Source organism: Protomyctophum bolini (genome assembly GCF_963924005.1).
Source record: "Protomyctophum bolini genome assembly, chromosome: 8".
In the NCBI taxonomy this organism is placed as follows: Eukaryota; Metazoa; Chordata; class Actinopteri; order Myctophiformes; family Myctophidae; genus Protomyctophum; species Protomyctophum bolini.
This window is the reverse complement of record NC_137869.1, coordinates 47,059,836-47,079,210: the sequence shown is the minus strand read 5'-3', so window position 1 is coordinate 47,079,210 and position 19,375 is coordinate 47,059,836. Positions and strand designations below refer to the sequence as shown.

The 19,375-nt window shown below is 42.6% G+C and overlaps 1 protein-coding gene across 1 annotated transcript; it reads right to left on the bottom strand.

The window, feature by feature from the left end:
• Window positions 1-1,420: 1,420 nt before the first annotated feature.
• Window positions 1,421-19,154, bottom strand: LOC308320011 (myosin heavy chain, fast skeletal muscle-like; the record flags this gene model as incomplete). The annotated part of the gene is made up of 39 exons (XM_080770302.1): window positions 1,421-1,467; window positions 1,563-1,691; window positions 1,838-1,933; window positions 2,027-2,131; window positions 2,884-3,054; window positions 3,554-3,679; window positions 3,769-3,972; window positions 4,533-4,841; window positions 4,988-5,112; window positions 5,220-5,385; window positions 5,662-5,845; window positions 6,364-6,560; window positions 6,656-6,774; window positions 6,937-7,063; window positions 7,195-7,584; window positions 7,669-7,759; window positions 7,863-8,008; window positions 8,101-8,277; window positions 8,413-8,655; window positions 9,098-9,353; window positions 10,588-10,724; window positions 10,813-10,936; window positions 11,053-11,170; window positions 11,283-11,370; window positions 11,640-11,704; window positions 13,519-13,822; window positions 14,688-14,858; window positions 14,978-15,127; window positions 15,603-15,721; window positions 16,053-16,191; window positions 16,703-16,806; window positions 17,171-17,269; window positions 17,431-17,494; window positions 17,589-17,681; window positions 17,822-17,930; window positions 18,016-18,043; window positions 18,141-18,297; window positions 18,711-18,854; window positions 18,948-19,154. The coding sequence occupies 39 exons, from the start codon at window positions 19,152-19,154 to the stop codon at window positions 1,447-1,449; spliced, it is 5,802 nt and encodes a 1,933-aa protein (XP_080626428.1). The 3' UTR covers window positions 1,421-1,446.
• Between the last annotated feature and the right edge of the window lie 221 nt (window positions 19,155-19,375).

Here is a 19,375-nt window from a genome sequence, read left to right as displayed (position 1 = left end):
CACGTATGAAAAACTATTAAATAAAGTTGTAAATAAGTATAGCAAGTTAGTCTAACTTTTTTATTATTATTATTGTATAATTGTATTATTTTGTTGATGTTTTGCTCATGACCTCTTTATTTGGTTGAATACACCAGTTGTTCCCAAAGTGGGGTCCTTGAGGGAGTTCTAGGGGGTCCCCAGCTAAATGATAGTTTGGAACCAAATGGACCCTTAATGGGTCTGCAACTCTGAGAGTGTACAAATGGAACCAAATGGACCCACATTAACATTGATTTTACAATATTGAATTGGGGGTCCCAGAGATATAAATGACATTACATGGGGGTCTGGACTAATATGCATGTCAAACTGGGGGTCCTTGGAATTAAACGGGTTGAGAATCACTGCCGTCAAAATATTTTCTTATGGGGGGTCCCTTGCATATCTCTTTCAATTGGGGTGTCCACGGACTAATTAGTGTCAATTTGGGGGTCCTTGACATGAAACAGTTTGGGAACCACTAGAATACACTCTGCTGGTTGTCAAACATGTGCTACGGTTGTCGAACATGCGCTGCTGGTTGTCGAACCTGCGTCGTGCTCCTGTGCTTGCGGTTAGGGTTAGACTTAGAGATAGGGTTAGTAATTTCAGAACAATGACGTTCACCTTGTCTTCAATGTTTGTGTTACGCAATGTTTGTGTTCACACGACCACTCAAACTTTCATTGTCAATGACATTTAATGTTTGTGTAGGACGTTTGTGTTAGAACACACACTATAAAAGCTGGGCATAGGAGTGGCTATCACCCCTCAAAAATATTTAGATTTTCATATGCCCAGCTTTCCGGGTTTATGTGAACACAAACATTGGCTTGTGATTTGCTGATCACTCCATAGCGATGGTTAGAGCACCTTTGCGTGAAGTGAGGGGTGAATTGAGGACACCACAAGTGATCTGTAAACTTCACTGTGAATGTTAAGTAGTAGTGAAAATAGACTATAATCTAAACAAGTTTGTGGCACGAAGCGATCCTTGTAGATCGGCTATTTCCACTAGTTTGGGTCCCGGGGCAAGACATCAAATGTCTCTTTTGGGTTGTAGGCTAAAACAATGTGGGAACCCCTGAAGTACACTAGATACTTATCTTTGCAATGGGTTTATAAAAATGGTATAGTGGACATGAGTTGGACCCACCCAGAATTAAAACCTCACAAAAAACAACAAAATACAGTTTTTGTCACCTTTTATTGAATGCAATGGTTCATATTTTACGACTGTGCATGGTCCCCTGAATAAGAAAGAAGATAGTATTGATAACAAAATACAGTTTTTGCCACATTTATTGAATGCAACAGGTCATATTTTACGACTGTGCAGGTCCCTTGAATAAGAAACAACATACTGTTGTTGCCACCTTCATTGTCATATTTTATGACTTTGTACGGTGACTTGAACTGGAGAACTTATTCAGCAGCTTCTTTTCCCTGTAACAATAGGAACATAATGTTAGATATTCAACATGAATCTTTAGTTAAATCTTAGTTTAAAGGATAATGAACCTTCAGTTATTGAACATTACCTTGGAGTCCCGACTTTTAGATCTCATCTTGTTGACCTGCGATTCAGCGATGTCGGCGCGCTCCTCAGCCTCTTCCAGCTCATTTTGAACCTTCCTACACTTGGTCAGGTGAGAGTTGGCTGCTTCCTCCTGCAATATTATAGACATATAAGATGGACACTGAAGAATGCTCTTCTGTTGGTCATATGACATTGCATCATAACTGATTCCTATTATTCCTTTTAGTTAAACTATGACGACACACACCATTAACTAACAATGTCTATTTGACTTACCGCTTCCTCGGCCTGTCTCTTGTAGCCCTTCACCTTCAGCTGCAGCTTGTCTACCAGATCCTGAAGCCTGGCCATATTCTTCTTGTCCTCTTCAGTCTGAAGTGAGAGTGAATTTATAACATTAGCTGCATGTCCATCTATTAATTTAGTCAGTGGCATGATGATGGTTATTTAAGTGGTATAGCCTACCTGGTATGACAGCTCCTTCACTCTCCTCTCGTACTTGCGCACACCTTTAACAGCGTCTCCACTGCCTTTCGTTGCACCTTCAACCTCTGCCTCCAGTTCACGCACCTTAAAAATGGAAACATACATTATGAAGAGATTGTGTTTTATTTCATTGACATATAAGCCGTGTTGACCCATTGAGATCTGAGAGCAGATTCTACACGTCTTCTAAATCATTTTCTGAAAAAACTATTTCATGTGAAGGACCCCCAGAAATGTTCTTGTATTTGTGGCCGCCGACCCCCATCTGAAAATATTATTGTCGTCGTCGTCGTCGTCCCCCCCCAGAAGCAAAGATAAGAGTTAAAAACGTTAAAAAAAATCACAAATAGCCATGGGCGGATTTTGGGGGGGGTGCAGGGGGGGCACCCCCTGGCAAAAAAGGAAAAAAAAGTTATTTTTTTTTTTGGTTTTTTTCAAACTTAACTTATGGCTTCTGACTGTAGTTTGTAATCATCTCTCTTATCATGATATGATGACTCGCTGTACGGCTGTAGTGCATGTGTGTATGTGTGTGAGCTGCTGTACTACCTAAATAACTCATTTTTAGGGGTTAGGGCATTGTAAAAACGCTAAAATATTAAAATAAAGGTTAAAAAAATCGTGCGCGTGCGTGCGGGATTCGCTCGCCAAGCAGTCGCACCCCCTGGCGTCAAGTTCAAAGTCCGCCTATGCAAATAGCAGATCTACAAGCTTAAGGACATGCTTGTATATTTTCTATTTTTCAATAAAAAAGTTAAAGTTAAGTTAAGTGTTTAAAGCCAAGGTGACACAGATGCATTCCAGGTCTTAATGGGTTGAAGTAAACTACACCTTACCCTGCCCTCCAGTTTCTGGAGCTGCTTCTTGCCTCCCTTCATGGCCAGGTTCTCGGCCTCGTCGAGGCGGTGCTGCAGGTCCTTGACGGAGACCTCCAGGTTCTTCTTCATCCTCTCCAGGTGAGAGCTGGTGTCCTGCTCCTTCTTCAGCTCCTCGGCCATCATGGCCGCCTGGAAAGTCATCGTTGTTGTGAGATCAAATATACTTTATTGTCCCGCATGTGAAACAATGTCTGCGTCTCCTGCGTCATTCAACGCACGACAATGGCTCTTTAAAATCATGAAAGGTAATAAACAGATACATGTGTGATGTGTCATGAGACCAGAAGGAATCAAACCAAACCAGGTAATACAATCACAATATCTTAGCACTCAGAATATTTAGTAGTAATTGTTGTTGCTATTAAATAGCTTTATTGACTGAATATATTGTTGTACCAGTTCAGTCTGCACTGTAACATTCTGAACCATCTGCCTGAAGCCAGCACCTCATGTTCAGAATGTTCTTTTCCTGAGCACATTATGTTTGATACAAGTGCTGAAAATAGTGATATAGTTCACCCCCCCCCCCCCCTATGATTGTCATGGCTGTTTTAACAAGACATCCTTATGCAATGCCATAAGGATGTCTAATTGTCCTGGTACAATGGACCTCTGGAATGGAACTTACATCAGTGATGGCCTTCTTTGCTTTCTCCTCAGCATTCCTTGCTTCTTGAACACTGTCGTCCACTTCACCTTGAACCTGGACCAGGTCAGTTTCAAGCTTCTTCTTGGTGTTCAAAAGGCTTGTGTTCTAAAAGATAAACATTCGGATTAGCAATACAAGTATGCAAGTATGTTAAATAATGTTGACAGTTTTCTTTTCTTATCCAATTGACTTACCTGGGAGTGCAACAGTCCAGCGCGCTCACTGGCGTCCACCAGTTCCTGTTCAGCCACTTTGCGGCCTCTCTCCGTCTGTTCCAGAGCCACTCTCAGCTCCTCAATCTCAGCGACCATGAGGCCGTTCCTACGCTCCACCATGGCGCCTTGTTCCTTCACATCTTCCTGGCCTCTGAGAGCATCGTCAAGGTGCAGTTGGGCATCCTAAAGAAAATATGAGGTGGACATGTTAAGAGAAACGTCAGAATGTTGTTCTGATCATAGACAGTCAAAATGAAGGGACAGTGTCACTGTCACGCCCATAGACTCTACAGGCAGTAAATGAAGCCCATTTTGCGGTGATTTTATATTTCTATATCCGGTCCAGAAATGCAACCGGAAATGAATACTATTGGCTGGAACCGCAGCGAAGGCGGGTCTTCACTCGGTAGAACCAGTAGAAAAATTACTTTAATTTAAAAATGTGATCAGAATTAACTAAACGCATATCATGGTTAAAAAAAAAAGACTTCAATCTAGCGATTGAAAACAAAGTGTTTCTGAAAAGGTTTACTAAGGTTATAAAATCAAGTGTAAAGTTCGCCCAAGGTTCGTCTTGCAAACAGTAGAAGAGATCTACTGGGCCATAAATAAGAACAGCAGCTTCAACAAGAAACCAGAAGTGGCTTCATTTCCAGGCAGCGAACAGAGCTAGCCCCTTGGTTCAGATGTTCAGAGCAGTTCCGTTGATTGAATATGTGTCTAGTAACTAATATGTTTTGCACCTTAAGCTGTCCCTGGATGTTCCTCAGCTGCTTCTGGGCCTCAGCAGCCTGGCGGTTGGCGTGGCTCAGCTGAACCTCCATCTCGTTCAGGTCTCCCTCCATCTTCTTCTTGACCCTCAGGGCATCGTTTCTGCTCCTGACCTCAGCGTCCAGAGTGCCCTGCATGGAGTCAGTCACCCTCTGGCTGTTCCTCTTGATCTGTTCCATCTCTTCGTCCTTCTCTGCAAGCTTCCTGTCAACCTCACCCTTGATCTGGTTGAGCTCCAGCTGGACACGAAGAATCTTAGACTCCTCGTGCTCCAGAGTACCCTGAAATGAAATACAGGATCAAAAGGTTGTAGGACCTTTTAATGTAACGTCGATCATATACTGCTATGCTGTTTGAATATTAATCTTATTGAAAGAAATCTAACATATGGACAATTGTGTTGTTCATCTAGGACCAAAAGTGTTACCTCGGCTTCCTCCAGGGCTGTCTGGATCTCTGATTTCTCTGTCTCCACCTGCTTCTTGGACTTCTCCAGCTCATGGATGCTCTTTCCAGTCTCACCAATCTGTTCGGTGAGGTCTGAGATCTCCTCTGCAAAATTATGAATGCACTTTCAGCGACTATTTTGTATTTGATTTAAAGTTGTAGCCTTTATTTTAGTTATTATCTGTTAAAAGAATGATGTAGAGGAAACTTACGTTGCAGGTTCTTGTTCTCACGCTTCATGGTCTCCAGTTGGTCCAGGGACTCCTCGTAGGAGTTCTTCATCTTAAACAACTCGGTGCCGAGAGAACGAGCCTCTTTTTGAGCTCCTTCCAACTCCGCATTGCCCTCTTCATGTTTCTGCTTCCATTCTGCCAAGACCTGCACAACAGCCGTGATGAAATGTGTCATTTACCTCCACTTTCAGGAGGAAACAATTAAAATAATTCATGTAAAAGCAATTCACGTTGCTTAGACAACAGTCAGAGTGGCATTAGTCCGACAACACCGCTGCTCCCGAGATGTGCTGCCAGTTACAACTAACCTGTGGCTTACTGTGAAGTTAGGTTTAGGTTTGGGTTTTGGGTAGAGTGTCGGACTCATGACTGTAGGACTGTTAGTACGTCGGACCAAACACATGCACCCATTTCAAAGCACCTTATCGAAGTTCCTCTGTTTCTTGTCGAGGTTGGCTGCTAAACCGTTGGCCCTCTCCACGTCAATCATGAGGTCTTCCACTTCACCCTGGAGTCTCTGCTTGGTCTTCTCCAGAGAGGCACACTTGGAATTCACAGCCTCGATTTGCTCCTCAGCCTCCTGAAGACGCTGGGCGAGCTTCTTCCTGTTGATCAGTGTTGAAACAAATCAAAGCATTGTGAGCAATATTTTGTATAGTAAGCAGTGTACTGTACAATGTTGTATAATTGTCTAATGTGGTTTTGTATAATGCTCTTTAGGATTTAATCACAATGAGTATGAGTTTTCTGGGGCCCGTGTTGTGTCTTTAAATGATACTGTATCATCATCATCACAAGCTGTCACCTCTTCACAGACTCTTAATTTTTTGTTGTTTTTTAACCAAATGTTTGCATATAAGTAACAAGTAATAAGTAGTATAAGTAAAATGCTGTGCTGAGCCTGAAGAAGGCCAGTAGTGACCGAAACGTTGCCTTTTTTATAACTCTTAGTATCCTCTTGTACCGAGCAGATCAACAGTGTGCGGGCGTATTGTTTTCTATTTTATTATTGATGTGCACTTGCCTACACATTTATTCCTAAGCCTCAAACCTAGGTGTGCGAAAGTCTTTCTCTACACAAAATAGTGAGCAGTACGTCTAAAAAACCCCACTGATGACTTACTTAGCTTCCTCCAGCTCCTCAGTGCGTTGGACAGCATCAGTCTCATACTTAGTCCTCCACTGACACACCTCAGCGTTGGCCTTGGACATTCCACGCTGCAGCTCAGCCTTGGCCTCTTGCTCCTCTTCAAACTGCTCCCTCAGGAGGTCACAGTCATGGCGAGCTGACTGCACAGCGTGGGCGAGGGCGTTCTTTGCCTGGCAAAAGAAATACAGCAAACTAATGTCAGCTGGATGAAATTACAAAAAGATGGAATTAGGTCTGTTTCGTAAAAAAAGGCTGTTCCTTATACCTTAACCTCCTCTTCAACGAGTCTCTTCAACTCCTCGATCTGCTGGGTGAAGGCCTGCTTGCCTCTGGTGAGCTGAGAGACCAGAGCTTCTTTCTCCTCAAGTTGACGAGCAAACTCACCTAGTTAGACATTTGAATATTAGTTTCAAATATGTAAATCATCTTTGATCAATACATACAACTCCTGGGATAGCCGCTGATAGTATCTCTAATTATGGAATTTGCTCAAGTGCCATCAACAAACCATGTAGGCTAGTAGACATTACAATGATGAACATTTACCATTTTCAGTCAACAGTCTTGCTCTCTGAGCTCCAATATCATTGATCTGGCGAACATTCTCATCACTCTTGGACTTGATTTCACTGAGTTGGTCCTCAAGGGTGCGGCACATCTTCTCAAGATTTCCCTGTTGATTATCATTGGACATATTTAATCACTGAAGTAACCTACAATGTATTCCTTCGTTCCCCCCCCCCCCCCCTGATTGGTTAATTGAACGTATTTTGTCATGAATTACACACAAGCACTCTATTCTACCTTTGCCTTAGCAACAGCTTCCATGTTGCTGGACAGGTCATCGATCTCCATCTTGTATTCGCTCTTCTCCTTCTCCAGTTTCTGCTTGACACGCTGGAGGTTGTCGATCTGCTCGCCCAACTCTGCGACGCTGTCCGCCTGCTTCTTACGGAGAGCAGAGGCAGTGGCCTCGTGCTGCAGGGTGGACTCTTCCAGGTCACGACGCAGCTTCTGGAACTCAGCCTCACGCTTCTTGTTCATCTCAATCTGAGCGGCAGTGGCTCCTCCAGCCTCCTCCAGCCTCTCACTGATCTCTTCAAGTTCCCTGGAGAGATCAGCTCTCTGCTTCTCAACCTTGGCCCGAGCGGCACGCTCTGCCTCAATCTCCTCCTCCAGTTCTTCAATACGAGCCTTTCAAATGAAGGGACATATTAAAATCCAAATTCTTCACTTACTTATCATCAATGATTTTAAATAAGATGGAAAAAATAATACCTGGAGTTCTTTGATCTTCTTCTGCAGCTGGGCTCCCATAGATTGCTCATCCTCAATCTTACTCAGAAGCTGGGCTACTTCAAAGTCCTTCCTGTGGTATACATACAGTACATCATATGTTAGTGGTAGTCATTCTCCATGGCATTTCATATTATTATTGTTGTTGTTGTTATTATTATTGTGCTCCACATTACTTCTTTATCTTCTCATCAGACTGCTGCTTGTCATTCTCCAGATCCATGATGGCTTCCTGGGCCAGTTTCAGATCACCCTCAAGCTTTCTCTTGGTTCTCTCGAGGTCCATGCGGAGCTTCTTCTCTTGCTCCAGAGAACCCTCCAACTGCACAACAATATAGTTTTCATGTTATTCAGTAGGAAAATAACCATACCGTATTCAAGTTTCAAAACATCCAATTGACTTGATGAACTCACGTCGTCAACTTGCTGTTCCAGCTTGGTCTTGGCCTTGGTCAGAGTGTTGACTTTGTCTTCCTCTGCCTGCAGGTCATCCAGGGTCTGCTGATGGGCCTCTTGGAGCGCCTTCTTCTCCTTGGTCAGCTTAGCAAGACCTTCATCTTGAGAGGCCATCTCCTCAGTCAGGTTCTTCACCTAAATAAGCAGAATGAATGGATCATTATAGTTTTAGAACTTGATATGACCGCTACGATAGAAGAGTGTATAATCGGGAATGGATCATTATTGTTCAATAACTTGATAAGACGGCTACAGTGTATGATCATGAACCTTGTTTTCAGTGGCGTGTTTCTCCTTCTCCACTTTGGCCAAGGTGAGCTCCAGGTCGTCAATGTCCTTCTTGAGCTCAGAGCATTCATCCTCCAGCTTCCTCTTCTTGGCAGTAAGCTCTGCGTTCATCTCCTCCTCGTCCTCCAGTCTCTCGGTCGTCTCTTTGAGCTTCGCCTCCAACTGGATCTTACTTTTAATGAGACCCTCACATCTCTCCTCAGCATCATTCAGAGCCTCGTCTCCCTGTTTGTCATTGAAAGAGATAAGTGAGAGAACGTCTCAGCATTTGTTCTAGTGAGATTTCGCTCCTATGCCACTTGAATGTGGAACGCCCTACTAACAGCCATGAAGAAATGTGGATGTTTTTTTTAAAGTCAGGCTCTATCATTGTAAGAGCCTGGATGGTACAGAGGTGAGGACAAGGAAGAAGCTGGAGGCCATCAACCTCCAGCAGTGGCATATGCAGTAGATTCACCCTCCCCACAGAAGAACCACACATTGGGTCAGGCCTTTGTGCTGCTAGCCATGTAGCTATAAATACAATGATGCCAACAGCCGTTGGGCCCACCAGGCATTCTCTGCCATGGTCTACTCTACATCTACATTAGATAAAATATACAAGGTCAGATAATAAACAATATGAAATATTATTAGCAACATTTCCTGTACAAGTGTAGCTACTTACTGATGACGCTGCAATGGCAAGGGTATTCTTCTCCTGCGTTAGAGCAACCAACTTCTCTTCTAGGCTCTTCTTCGAGGTCAGAGCACTAGCCAGGTCTGTCGTCATCTTTTCGTAGTTCTCCTTCATCGCTGCGAGCTCCTTCTCAGTCTCAGCGCTCTGCAGAAGAGGCTTTATCTTGTAGTAGACCTTCATCCATGGCCAGTGTTTCACAGCGACGAACGAGCGGAGGTTGAACTGGATGGTGAAAACGGCATCTCTGTGGAAAACAGTTTCATTGGATCATGTTTCCACGTATTATGACTGCAGGCGTAATACTGGTAGTAATAATAGTTACTATTATTGTGTCATAGTTACTTGCACAAGCAGAGCGCGCAAGTACTGCAATCGGTTGGGTATGTAGGCCTACAGTATGTATGTTGGGGTAGGTATGTCGGTGTCCTCCAACAGCCATTCTTGGTGACATAACTAAGGTATGTTTCAAGGTTGGTTTAAGGTCAATAACGGGTCTAAATGATTTAGAATAGCATGCTCTGTTGCACTGGCCTAAAAGTGGGTCCTTAAAAACTGCTTCAACTTCTGAGATGTATGTATCTAGGTATATATGTGTGTATGTATTTAAAAGGGGGGCTTTTTTGTAAAAATCCCAGCCCACAATACCTTCATGTATGTATGTATGTATGTATGTATGTATGTATGTATGGCGGGGTATGTACAGTATGTTGGTGTCCTCCAACAGCAATTCTTGGTGACGTAACTAAGGTATGTTTCAAGGTTGGTCAATAACGGGTCTAAAGGATTTGGAATAGCAGAGAGCTCTAGCACTCAGTGCAGCAGTCGTACCCAGACAGACAGCAGAGAGCTCTAGGACTCAGAGCAGCAGTCGTACCCAGACAGACAGCAGAGAGCTCTAGGACTCAGAGCAGCAGTCGTACCCAGACAGACAGCAGAGAGCTCTAGGACTCGGACATGGCCTACTTGTGTGCAAGGCGCAAGTTGGCATCTCAAGAGTGTGCATTTCTAGTTGTTACTATTGTTGTCGTTATTATTGCTGTGGGTATTATCTTTGTTGCCCTGTGTCGTGGCAAGGTAAATGCAGATGGCCACCCAAAGAGCCTGGTTCTGCTCGAGGTTTCTTCTGCTGTTCTTTTCCTTGCAACCGTCACCAAAAACTGTCTGGCAATTTATACCGGGGTAGAGTGGCCGGTAGAGCAGACGGATGGAAACCGCGAGGTTCCCAGTTTGAAACTAGGCTCCCCCAGAGTTAGTATTGAAGTGTCCTTGAGCAAGACTCTGAACCCCTAATTGTCACTGATGTGCAGGTTGGTGCCTTGCTTGGTTACCTCCGCCATCAGTCTATGTGAAGTGCTTTGGATAAAAGCGCTATATAAATGCACCATTTATAGTGATTTGACACTTTACATTGATTGTATTGAACAGCAATGACAAAGTTTACTTATACAAATTGTACTCAATATTGAATCGATGCTTACCTTGTCGACGTCATCTTGACAAACTCCTTCCTCATGAGGTAAGCTCGTCCAAGAGCCTGAGTCATTGTGACCAGAGTGAACAGCTTCTCATCTCGCAACTCCTCCAGGGTACCCAGCAGACCAGCTTTGAAGAACACCTGAACACAATGTTACAAAACACTGTCACTAAACAGTCAAATCAACTTTTATATGGATAATGTTAAAACAGGTTCACAGTGTGTTCACCTTGGTGTGTCCAAACTTGTACTCATCATGAGGTACGTCAATGGACCCAAGCAGCTTCTCTGAAGCTTTCTTGTTGTCCATGAAGGCGCCATCGGGGCACGCGCTGGCGTTCAGTACTTTGTACCTGTTTTTATAAAAGTTCATGGTCATTTTGCGCTGGCATTCTATACTTTTGTAAAAGTGGGTCATTTTGCATTGACTTGGTTTGGAAATAAAAGCTGGGGGGAAAGGAATGAATACCTCTGCTTGAAGTCAGCGTATGGGATTCTGCTGGGGAAGCCCTTTCTACAGATCCTGATGCCCTCCAGCACACCGTTACACCTCAGCTGGTGGATGACCAGGAAGTTCTCCATCAGGCCTGTACAGATTCAGTATTAGATGAACATTATTAGAAGAACAAACTCTGGCCAAAGTTGCATTAAATGACTGCCTCACAATGATAGTTTAACATTTTTATTTTCAGTGTTTACCTGGACACTTCTTCTCGTTGGGAATCAGGCAACGCACAAAGTGAGGATGAGTGCTCCTCAGGTTGGTCATCAGCATCCCCAAGTTTGCCTATTGAGACATAAAATAGCCAATTAGGTTTATTACTAGTAAAAAGTCATACAACTTTTTTCTCCTCTACAATTATTTGAGCTATACTTTGCAGATTCAAAACATACATTAACCACTTAAGCCATATTTTAAACTTCAGTCACAATAGAAATGGTTTCATTCCAAAATGAATATATGTGCCTATTTCTTACATGAATTGAATGTTGATAATAATAATGCTTCACTCTTACAGGAATATAATGTTGATAATAATGAATACAAAATCTTACCCTGAATGCACTAGACACAGTCTGCATGGAACCACCCTTCTTCTTGCCTCCCTTCTTTGTATTATCTGTTTATATTTGTTAGAATCATGAGTTATTATCATTAGTCATACAGAATGCAAATGCCTCCCTTCATGCCAGATTCTGAGTGTTCATAGTATTAACTCAAAATTCTATTTGGCTGTAGAAGAAGACGGCCTCCTCCACTACCGACACAGCAATGGTGAAGGTGGCCGCGCTGATCGGATTATTCACTCGCTAAGTCTTTAGACGCATATATTTTAGATGCGCGGTCATGGGGAAGAGCTATTGAGCCACTAAAAACAGTCGCGTTATTTATCCAGTGCGATTTGCAATGGACCACCTTGCTCTTTTGTCAATGCATTGTGCCTGAAGGGGAAGCAATCAAGCATGGAGCTGCCGCTCGAGGGGAGCTTTGATTAGCGTTAAGCTATAGTTTTATCATTAAATAGAGCGCTAATGAACACGTTGAAGGCGTCGTTGGCGGTGCGGGATCTCATTAAAAAGGCATTAAGTCCTTACTCCTTAGCCAAGGATGAGTTAATATAACAATACACCCAGGCTCAGGTTGGGTTCCAATACTTGAATGTGATTGGCTTGTTTCTGTTGTAAATCTCATGATAATCCACACCTTTAATCACTTTATATCATTCCCAGTTGATCCCACAGCTCTGTAGCTGAACTGGGGAAGGGGAGCACTTGATTGCCTTATAATGGCTCATAACATGCACAGTATTTTATCTGAGGATCTAAACAGCAGCAGGTTTCATTTCTGGCTCGGAGGTATTGCGAGATTTGGCTGCCAAACAGCAAACGGTGGGAAGTCTCGCGATACTTTGTATGTTCAGAAAGGTACTTTGTGCTCTTTAGATACCATACCTCTATTTACACAGTGTACACATCGAAAAGCAACACAGCAGACAATAATGTGTGCATGTCTTCTGTTGCCAGAAGCGATTACTTTACAAAAGGGCTCAGTCATTCAGAAACAGTGTTTGTTCATGAGCGGGTCACTGAGCTCTCATTGACTCCAATGCATTTTATATATAAATAGTGTTTGTTCATGAGCTGGTCACTGAGCTTTCATTGACTCCAGTGCATTCTAGTTTTGCTCCCTTGAAAGTGTCCATGAAAGTTTCATGCCCAGTCACGTGACCATTTCCTTTCCTTCTCAAAGCTTCCTTGCTAAAAACAAGGAAGTGTGGCGTGCTCTGGTGGCCGCAAAGCGTAGATACTTTTGTGAATTTAAAGGACCACTTCACCACTTTTCAACGTATCTTCATTTGATAGGTCCTCACTAATAATCATGATAAAATGGCACGATTTCTTTCTACTTGGTCTGTGTCTCATAGGAGGGCTGTGGGCAGTTTAGAAACCGTCTTCCAGTGACATTAGGCAGATTTTGATTTAAACAAGATTTTTTTTAACAAAAATGCCTGCCGTTTCTATTTGCTTGTATTCCCCATCGATGATGGTCCTTTAATAGGTTTATGAGGTTAATATTATGATATGTTTGTAACCATTTTAATTAAAGCAATAAGCCATGCAAGCCCAGTTTACCCTGTATTTTATAATGGCTGACCCTCTGCTATGCGTTGGGTGTCCCTACACATCTCAGCCATTACAAAATACCCGGTAACCTGAGACCTCTTGTGGCTTATTGCTTTCATTAAAATTGCCTAGAGGGTGGGCTGGTGGGTGTGTTGGACGTCACAAACGTAACAGGTGCACCGCTGCTCTGAACCGCACCAAACTTGACCAACACTGACACAGAGGTATAGCTGGCCACTTGTTGCCACAGGAACACCATTAATCAGTTCCCAGCATCCCAGAACACATTGCATTATCTTAATAAACATACCTTCAGGCTCAGGTGGGGGATAGAACACAGCCAGGATTTTAATTGAAGACTTCTGGAACAGCTGAATGACAGAGTCGTTAAGAGGATCTTTGTTCTTGTCCAGCCAGCCTGTGATGCTGTAGTCCACCGTTCCAGCGTAGTGGACCAGGGAGAAGTGAGCCTCGCCCTTGCCTTTGCCAGGCTTGGGCTTCTCAAAGGCCTTGTTCTTTCCCAGATGGGCTAAAACCAGCGCCTCTGCGAAGGATTTGTCTGTAGCCTTCGGGAACATGCACTGCTCTTCAAGGATGGAGAAGATGCCCAAGGGCTGTGTAAAGGAGACAAAAAAGACACATCACCAAATACAATATTAACATCATGTCCATTAAAGATGGAGTGCCACAACCTTTTTATTTTTTCCAGTTTTTCATGTGTCTATGAGGTGACAGTACTTCATTAGACACCCTGGAGTTGTTTGTATGTGCAATGGTGTATTAACTTTGTATTTAGGGTTTCTTCCTGGAGGCTGAACCCTTGACAGTCAAACGGGCCAATGAAGTAAACAGTAATATAGTGACATCAAACTATCAGCCCCTCCCCTAACCCCTCCCCCTTTACCATACAACTACAGCTGTGGGTGCGTCTTCAGTTCAGGTGGATCACCACCCACCAGGCAAACCAGGCATACTTAATGAACTGGTGTGTGTGTCCACATTAAAGCATGATTTTAACAAATACTGTACACTTTTTGGAAAAAGTTCTTCCCCCTTATATTGTAATAATACCTGATGATCATGTTTTAGGGTGGAAAAAAATGGTGGCACTCCATCTTTAAAATAAGTAAGTATATAAGGCCTTGCCGAGCAATGAGGTACATAGAGGTACAATGAGCCTATCTCTTGTAGCATGAGGTGTATGTACACGCACACCCCCTGGACATGACGCTAGTATGTTACATGTATCGATTGGACCACAATCCAAACCCTTGATGCTGAGTGCCAAGCAGGAAGGCACTGGGTCCTATTTTCTTTGGTACGACCCGGCCGGGGATCGAACCCCCTCAGGGCAGACACTCAAAACAAAAGGCCACTGAGCTGGTGCAATTAAACTAAAGCACAGAATAACTGTATACCTTCTCAATGCAGATAGCCAAGTCCATGATAATAGATACAAATGTAATAATAATTGTATACCTTCTCAATCAGCTCAATGCAGATAGCCAAGTCCATGCCGAAGTCAACGAGATCCCAGGGAATTCCCTCTTTCATGTACTCTTCTTGTTCCAGAACAAACATGGTGTGGTTGAAAAACTGTTGCAGTTTCTCATTGGTGAAGTTGATGCACAGCTGCTCCAGGGTGTTGAACTGTGAGTGGAAATATCATTATTAGTCCAATCTCTTGTAATTGTGTTGTGTAATATTGTGAAAATTACACAAACATTATTAGGCCTAAATTCTCCCACTTAAAACAAGTCCATGCTTACATCAAAGATCTCAAAACCAGCGATGTCCAGCACACCAATGTAGAAGTTTCTCTGCTGCTTGGTGTCCAGCATCTCGTTGATCCTGATGACCATCCAGAAGAACTCCTTCTCATAGAGGGACTTGGCCAAGGCACCGACTGAGTTCATTACCTAAGGAAATAGTAACGTTATTAGAGTACGAGTGTGAATTACGCAATTTACAATTTAGACATTTATCAGATGATCTTAATCCAGAGTGATTTACAGTAAATAATAAGGAAAACATGAGGTAGTAGCCTACAAATTGCATAGAAATAGTAATCGAGGAGCATAGGTAAACCAAGAATCATCAGTCAGTAAGTAGTATAATCTAAAAATAAATGTATAATCTGTACATTGAAACTATACACACTATAGGGTGCCAGGTCAAATGAACCTTATATAATTCTAGCACGCTATCTAAATTGCATTATTATAAAACAGCAAGGTTGTCAAGGCTAGGGCACTAATAGTGGAGTCTGAAGATGATTTAAGACAGTGTGGACACAACTAAGATCTCTCTATATGTCTAATGGCATGGTGTGTTAATAATATATAAATGTGTGTATGAAATCAGAACATGGAAATCATGCAACTTTATACTCACCTGTGGCACAGTTTGTCCTTTCGTGACATACTCGTTTCCCACTTTCACCCTGGGGTAGCAGTATGACTTAAGCATCTCTGCTGAGTTTATGCCCAACAGGTAGGCAATCTTGTCAGCCTCTGAAATGTTCATACAATTTGAAATTTACATTTTAGGCATTTAGGCATTAATCCAGAGAGTGATACAGTTGGCACGAGGCACTTCATCAAATGCATTATCCAAATAAACATCAGTCTAAAGTAAACAGTATAATATAAAATCATAATGATAATAGAAATATATTTAAAATAGAGTCGCGATTTGAAATAGAGACACAAGGAATCCACTGGGAACTGAATTCCGTCTTTTATTCGTATACACTATATTTATATTCTATATTGTATAACAATGACCAAAAGCTACTACTTCTACTAGTACTACTAATACTAATATAAATAAAGACCAGCTCACCCTCTGTGCCGTCTGGTTCGGCCTGTTCCTCACGCTGCTTCTGTTTGAACTTCATGACTCCGTGGTGCATCACTGCACCGGTGAACTTGTAGATCAGCTGTTTCTCTTCACCGTTGAAGCCCAGAATGTCGATAGCTTCCTGATGTCAATAAGCAGAGAAGATGCGTTCAAAATATTGAGATAATTTAAGCATTAGATTAACAAATATCCTTTAAAACGGTGTACAACTCAAATGTAAACAAAGCAATATACAGTGGATGCAGGGTATCTATCTGCACATTTATAAAGTGGCAATTTAAGGACTTTTAATACCTATAAAATAAATACAAAATAAAACAAATGAGACCATTACTGCATCAAAAGTAATCAACAAATACTATACTATAATACTTGTCAAGCATTGGCCAAATTGACGAATATTACCTAATAGGAAAAACATGTGAATACATGCAGATCGGCTATTTTCACAATATTGTATCTGAGTCTTACAATTCCAAGTGCTTTAACTCAGTTAAAGTAGATGTTTTTGGGGTGGGGTCACAGCCTAAAAGCTTTGAGAAGCACTGATTTAGTGAATACATTTTGCAGAGCAACTGACTGCAGTCCACAGTAAGTATTAGAAAGTGTTTTTTTAAATAATGTCCACTCACGTCAGTAGCGTCGAGCTCCACCTTGTCGTCAATGCTGGCCACAACGATCACACCCATGCTGATCAGTGGGAAGTCGTAGGGGTTGGAGCTGATCAGGCACATTTCTGAAAAGGGATTTAAAAAAGGGTGAACATGTGCTTTTTCGGGCGGCATGGAGTGGCTCAGGGGTAGAGTGGCTGGTAGAGCAGCCGGATCATCCAGATGGGAACTGCAAGGTTCCCAGTTCGATCATTGTGGGCTCCCTGAGAGTTATGTCGTCCTTGAGCAAGACTCTGAACCCCTGATTGCTCATGATGTGCAGGTTGGTGCCTTGGATGGCAGCTTGTGCAGTGCCTTGTAGGCGGTGAGGAGTATTTTGAGGTGAGTTATTTGTTTGAGAGGCAGCCAGTGGAGGTCGTGAAGGACTGTTGTGATGTGAGGCTGAGCTTTGAACAGTTTTGAACTGCATAATCAGTAAAAACCACTTACCAATAATCTCAGGTTTGTGGTTGGTCATCATCTGGAAAAAGATGTGGTAACCTCTCTCTGCAGCAAGCTGGTAGGTCACTCTGGACTTCTCCAGCAGATCTGTATGGGTTGTACATAACTCATAATAATACTAATAACAATGACTACTACTGACTAATTACTACTACTACTACTACTACTACTAATAATAATAATAATAATAATAATAATAATCCTAAAATTAAGGCATATCATTTTGAATCTGTGAACTTCATACTTACATGTCTCAATATCAGCACTGGCTAGTTTGCCCGATGTGCCAAAATGGATTCTGATGAATTTACCCTGTTTGATATACAGTAGCACAATTAGTTGCATCGCTCTACATTGTGGAATCATTGCAGGTTTTCTCATGAGATGTCATTATTTTTACACTTACAAAGCGAGAGGAGTTGTCATTCCTCACAGTCTTGGCATTACCATAGGACTCCAGCAAGGGATTGGCTGCAATAATCTGATCCTCCAGTGACCCCTAGAATGTTTTAGACATCGACCAGTTTGGTCAGAATTGTTTTAAACTGAATTGCTATATTGCATATAAAAGCTTTTATGTTCAAAACATTTATTTGTTAAAGTTAAGAATATATCATATATCAATATATCAGGCTCTACCTTGATTTTACCGCTATCGGCTGCCGATTTTTCTCCACCGGAACTAGCTGTTGCAAAGTACTGGATGACACGCTTGGTGTTCACAGTCTTTCCAGCACCGGATTCTCCACTGGTTAGAAGATAATGTAATTAGTGAATGTGTGTACAAGCCTACAAGGGCCTTGTTTTAATGCCTAGAGATGATGCAAACTTACGTGATCAGGACAGACTGGTTCTCTTTATCTGTAAATTGGAAAGCACACTTTTGGTCATGGATATACAGCTCAAAACCACTATAGTTTAATATTTTTGACATAGTCCAGTCTAGTACTGTACGTACCCATCAGCATGAACTGATAGGCGTTGTCAGAGACAGAGTAGATGTGGGGTGGAGCCTCAATACGCTTCTTGCCCCTGTAGGCATTTACAACCTCCTGGTCGTACACTGGGAGCCACTTGTAGGGGTTCACAGTTGCACAGAACAAGCCGGAGTAGGTCTGAAGGCGAGAAGAGAGAGAACATTAACATCATGCGACATAGCACTAAGCACGCCACATCAGTAGTGATTCCAAGAATTACATTGTGGGCAGGCAAGATGTGTCGTCGTTGTAGATATGCCACTGTGCCACATACTTGTGTAACCCAGGTCATGGAAACTGGGTACTAATAAAGAAATGGAGGAAGTCTACTTAACTTGATTTCCCTGTGTCATGCTGCCAACAAATAGCCGGGACAACGGATCACTAGAGCTGGGAATATTCAGTAACGAGTTGCAAACTTGTGGCAATGAGCAATAAGCGTTTTTCTTTGGTTAAAATAAGTGTTAAAAAGCTCTAAATTGTGATTGTACTCCATTTCTATGGAGTGCTTGTTCAGTAACCGGAGTCTCCAGGTCACTCCACAACCTTACATAGATCATCCATGCTGCATAACGCTCTTTGAGGTTATACAGGACGGCGGCTTCACTGAGGTGGGTCATCATGGCCATGTCCTCCATCTTGTCATACTTGGGAGGGTTCATAGGGGTGACGTCTGCCTCAGGCACAGTTCTTTCCTAATACATTTAAAATAAAATAAAAAACACTTCAGAATGTGTTATGATTACAGTAGTACTGTGCCACTGTTTGAATGTAGAATACCAGCTCACCTCCTTCGTTTCGAGCGTTTCCACGGTGACTTTGCCACCGTCCTTCTTGAGAATCTTACACTTGACGTACAGCTCTGCCTTGTCAGTCACATATGCTGCCGTTTTGGCATCAAAGGGAGCCGACTGAGCCTCCATTCTCTCCTTCTCTGACTTACGGAGATATATGGAGGCCTTGCCGTACTGCTCCATCTCTGCGTCCGTACTCATGGTGGCGGCTTTCTGTCGACGGACAAATAGATGGTGTTGATGCCTTTTATTGACTTGAGATCGGAGCAGATAATAATTTCTATAGGACTACAGCATGTTGGACTATTATTGTTGTTATAGCTTATTGTAGGTTTAATAGAAACATTATGAACACTCACTTTTCCCTTCTACCAGTAGAAATGGAACCTCGTGTGCAACCCCTAAGTGTGAGGGAGGGGAGG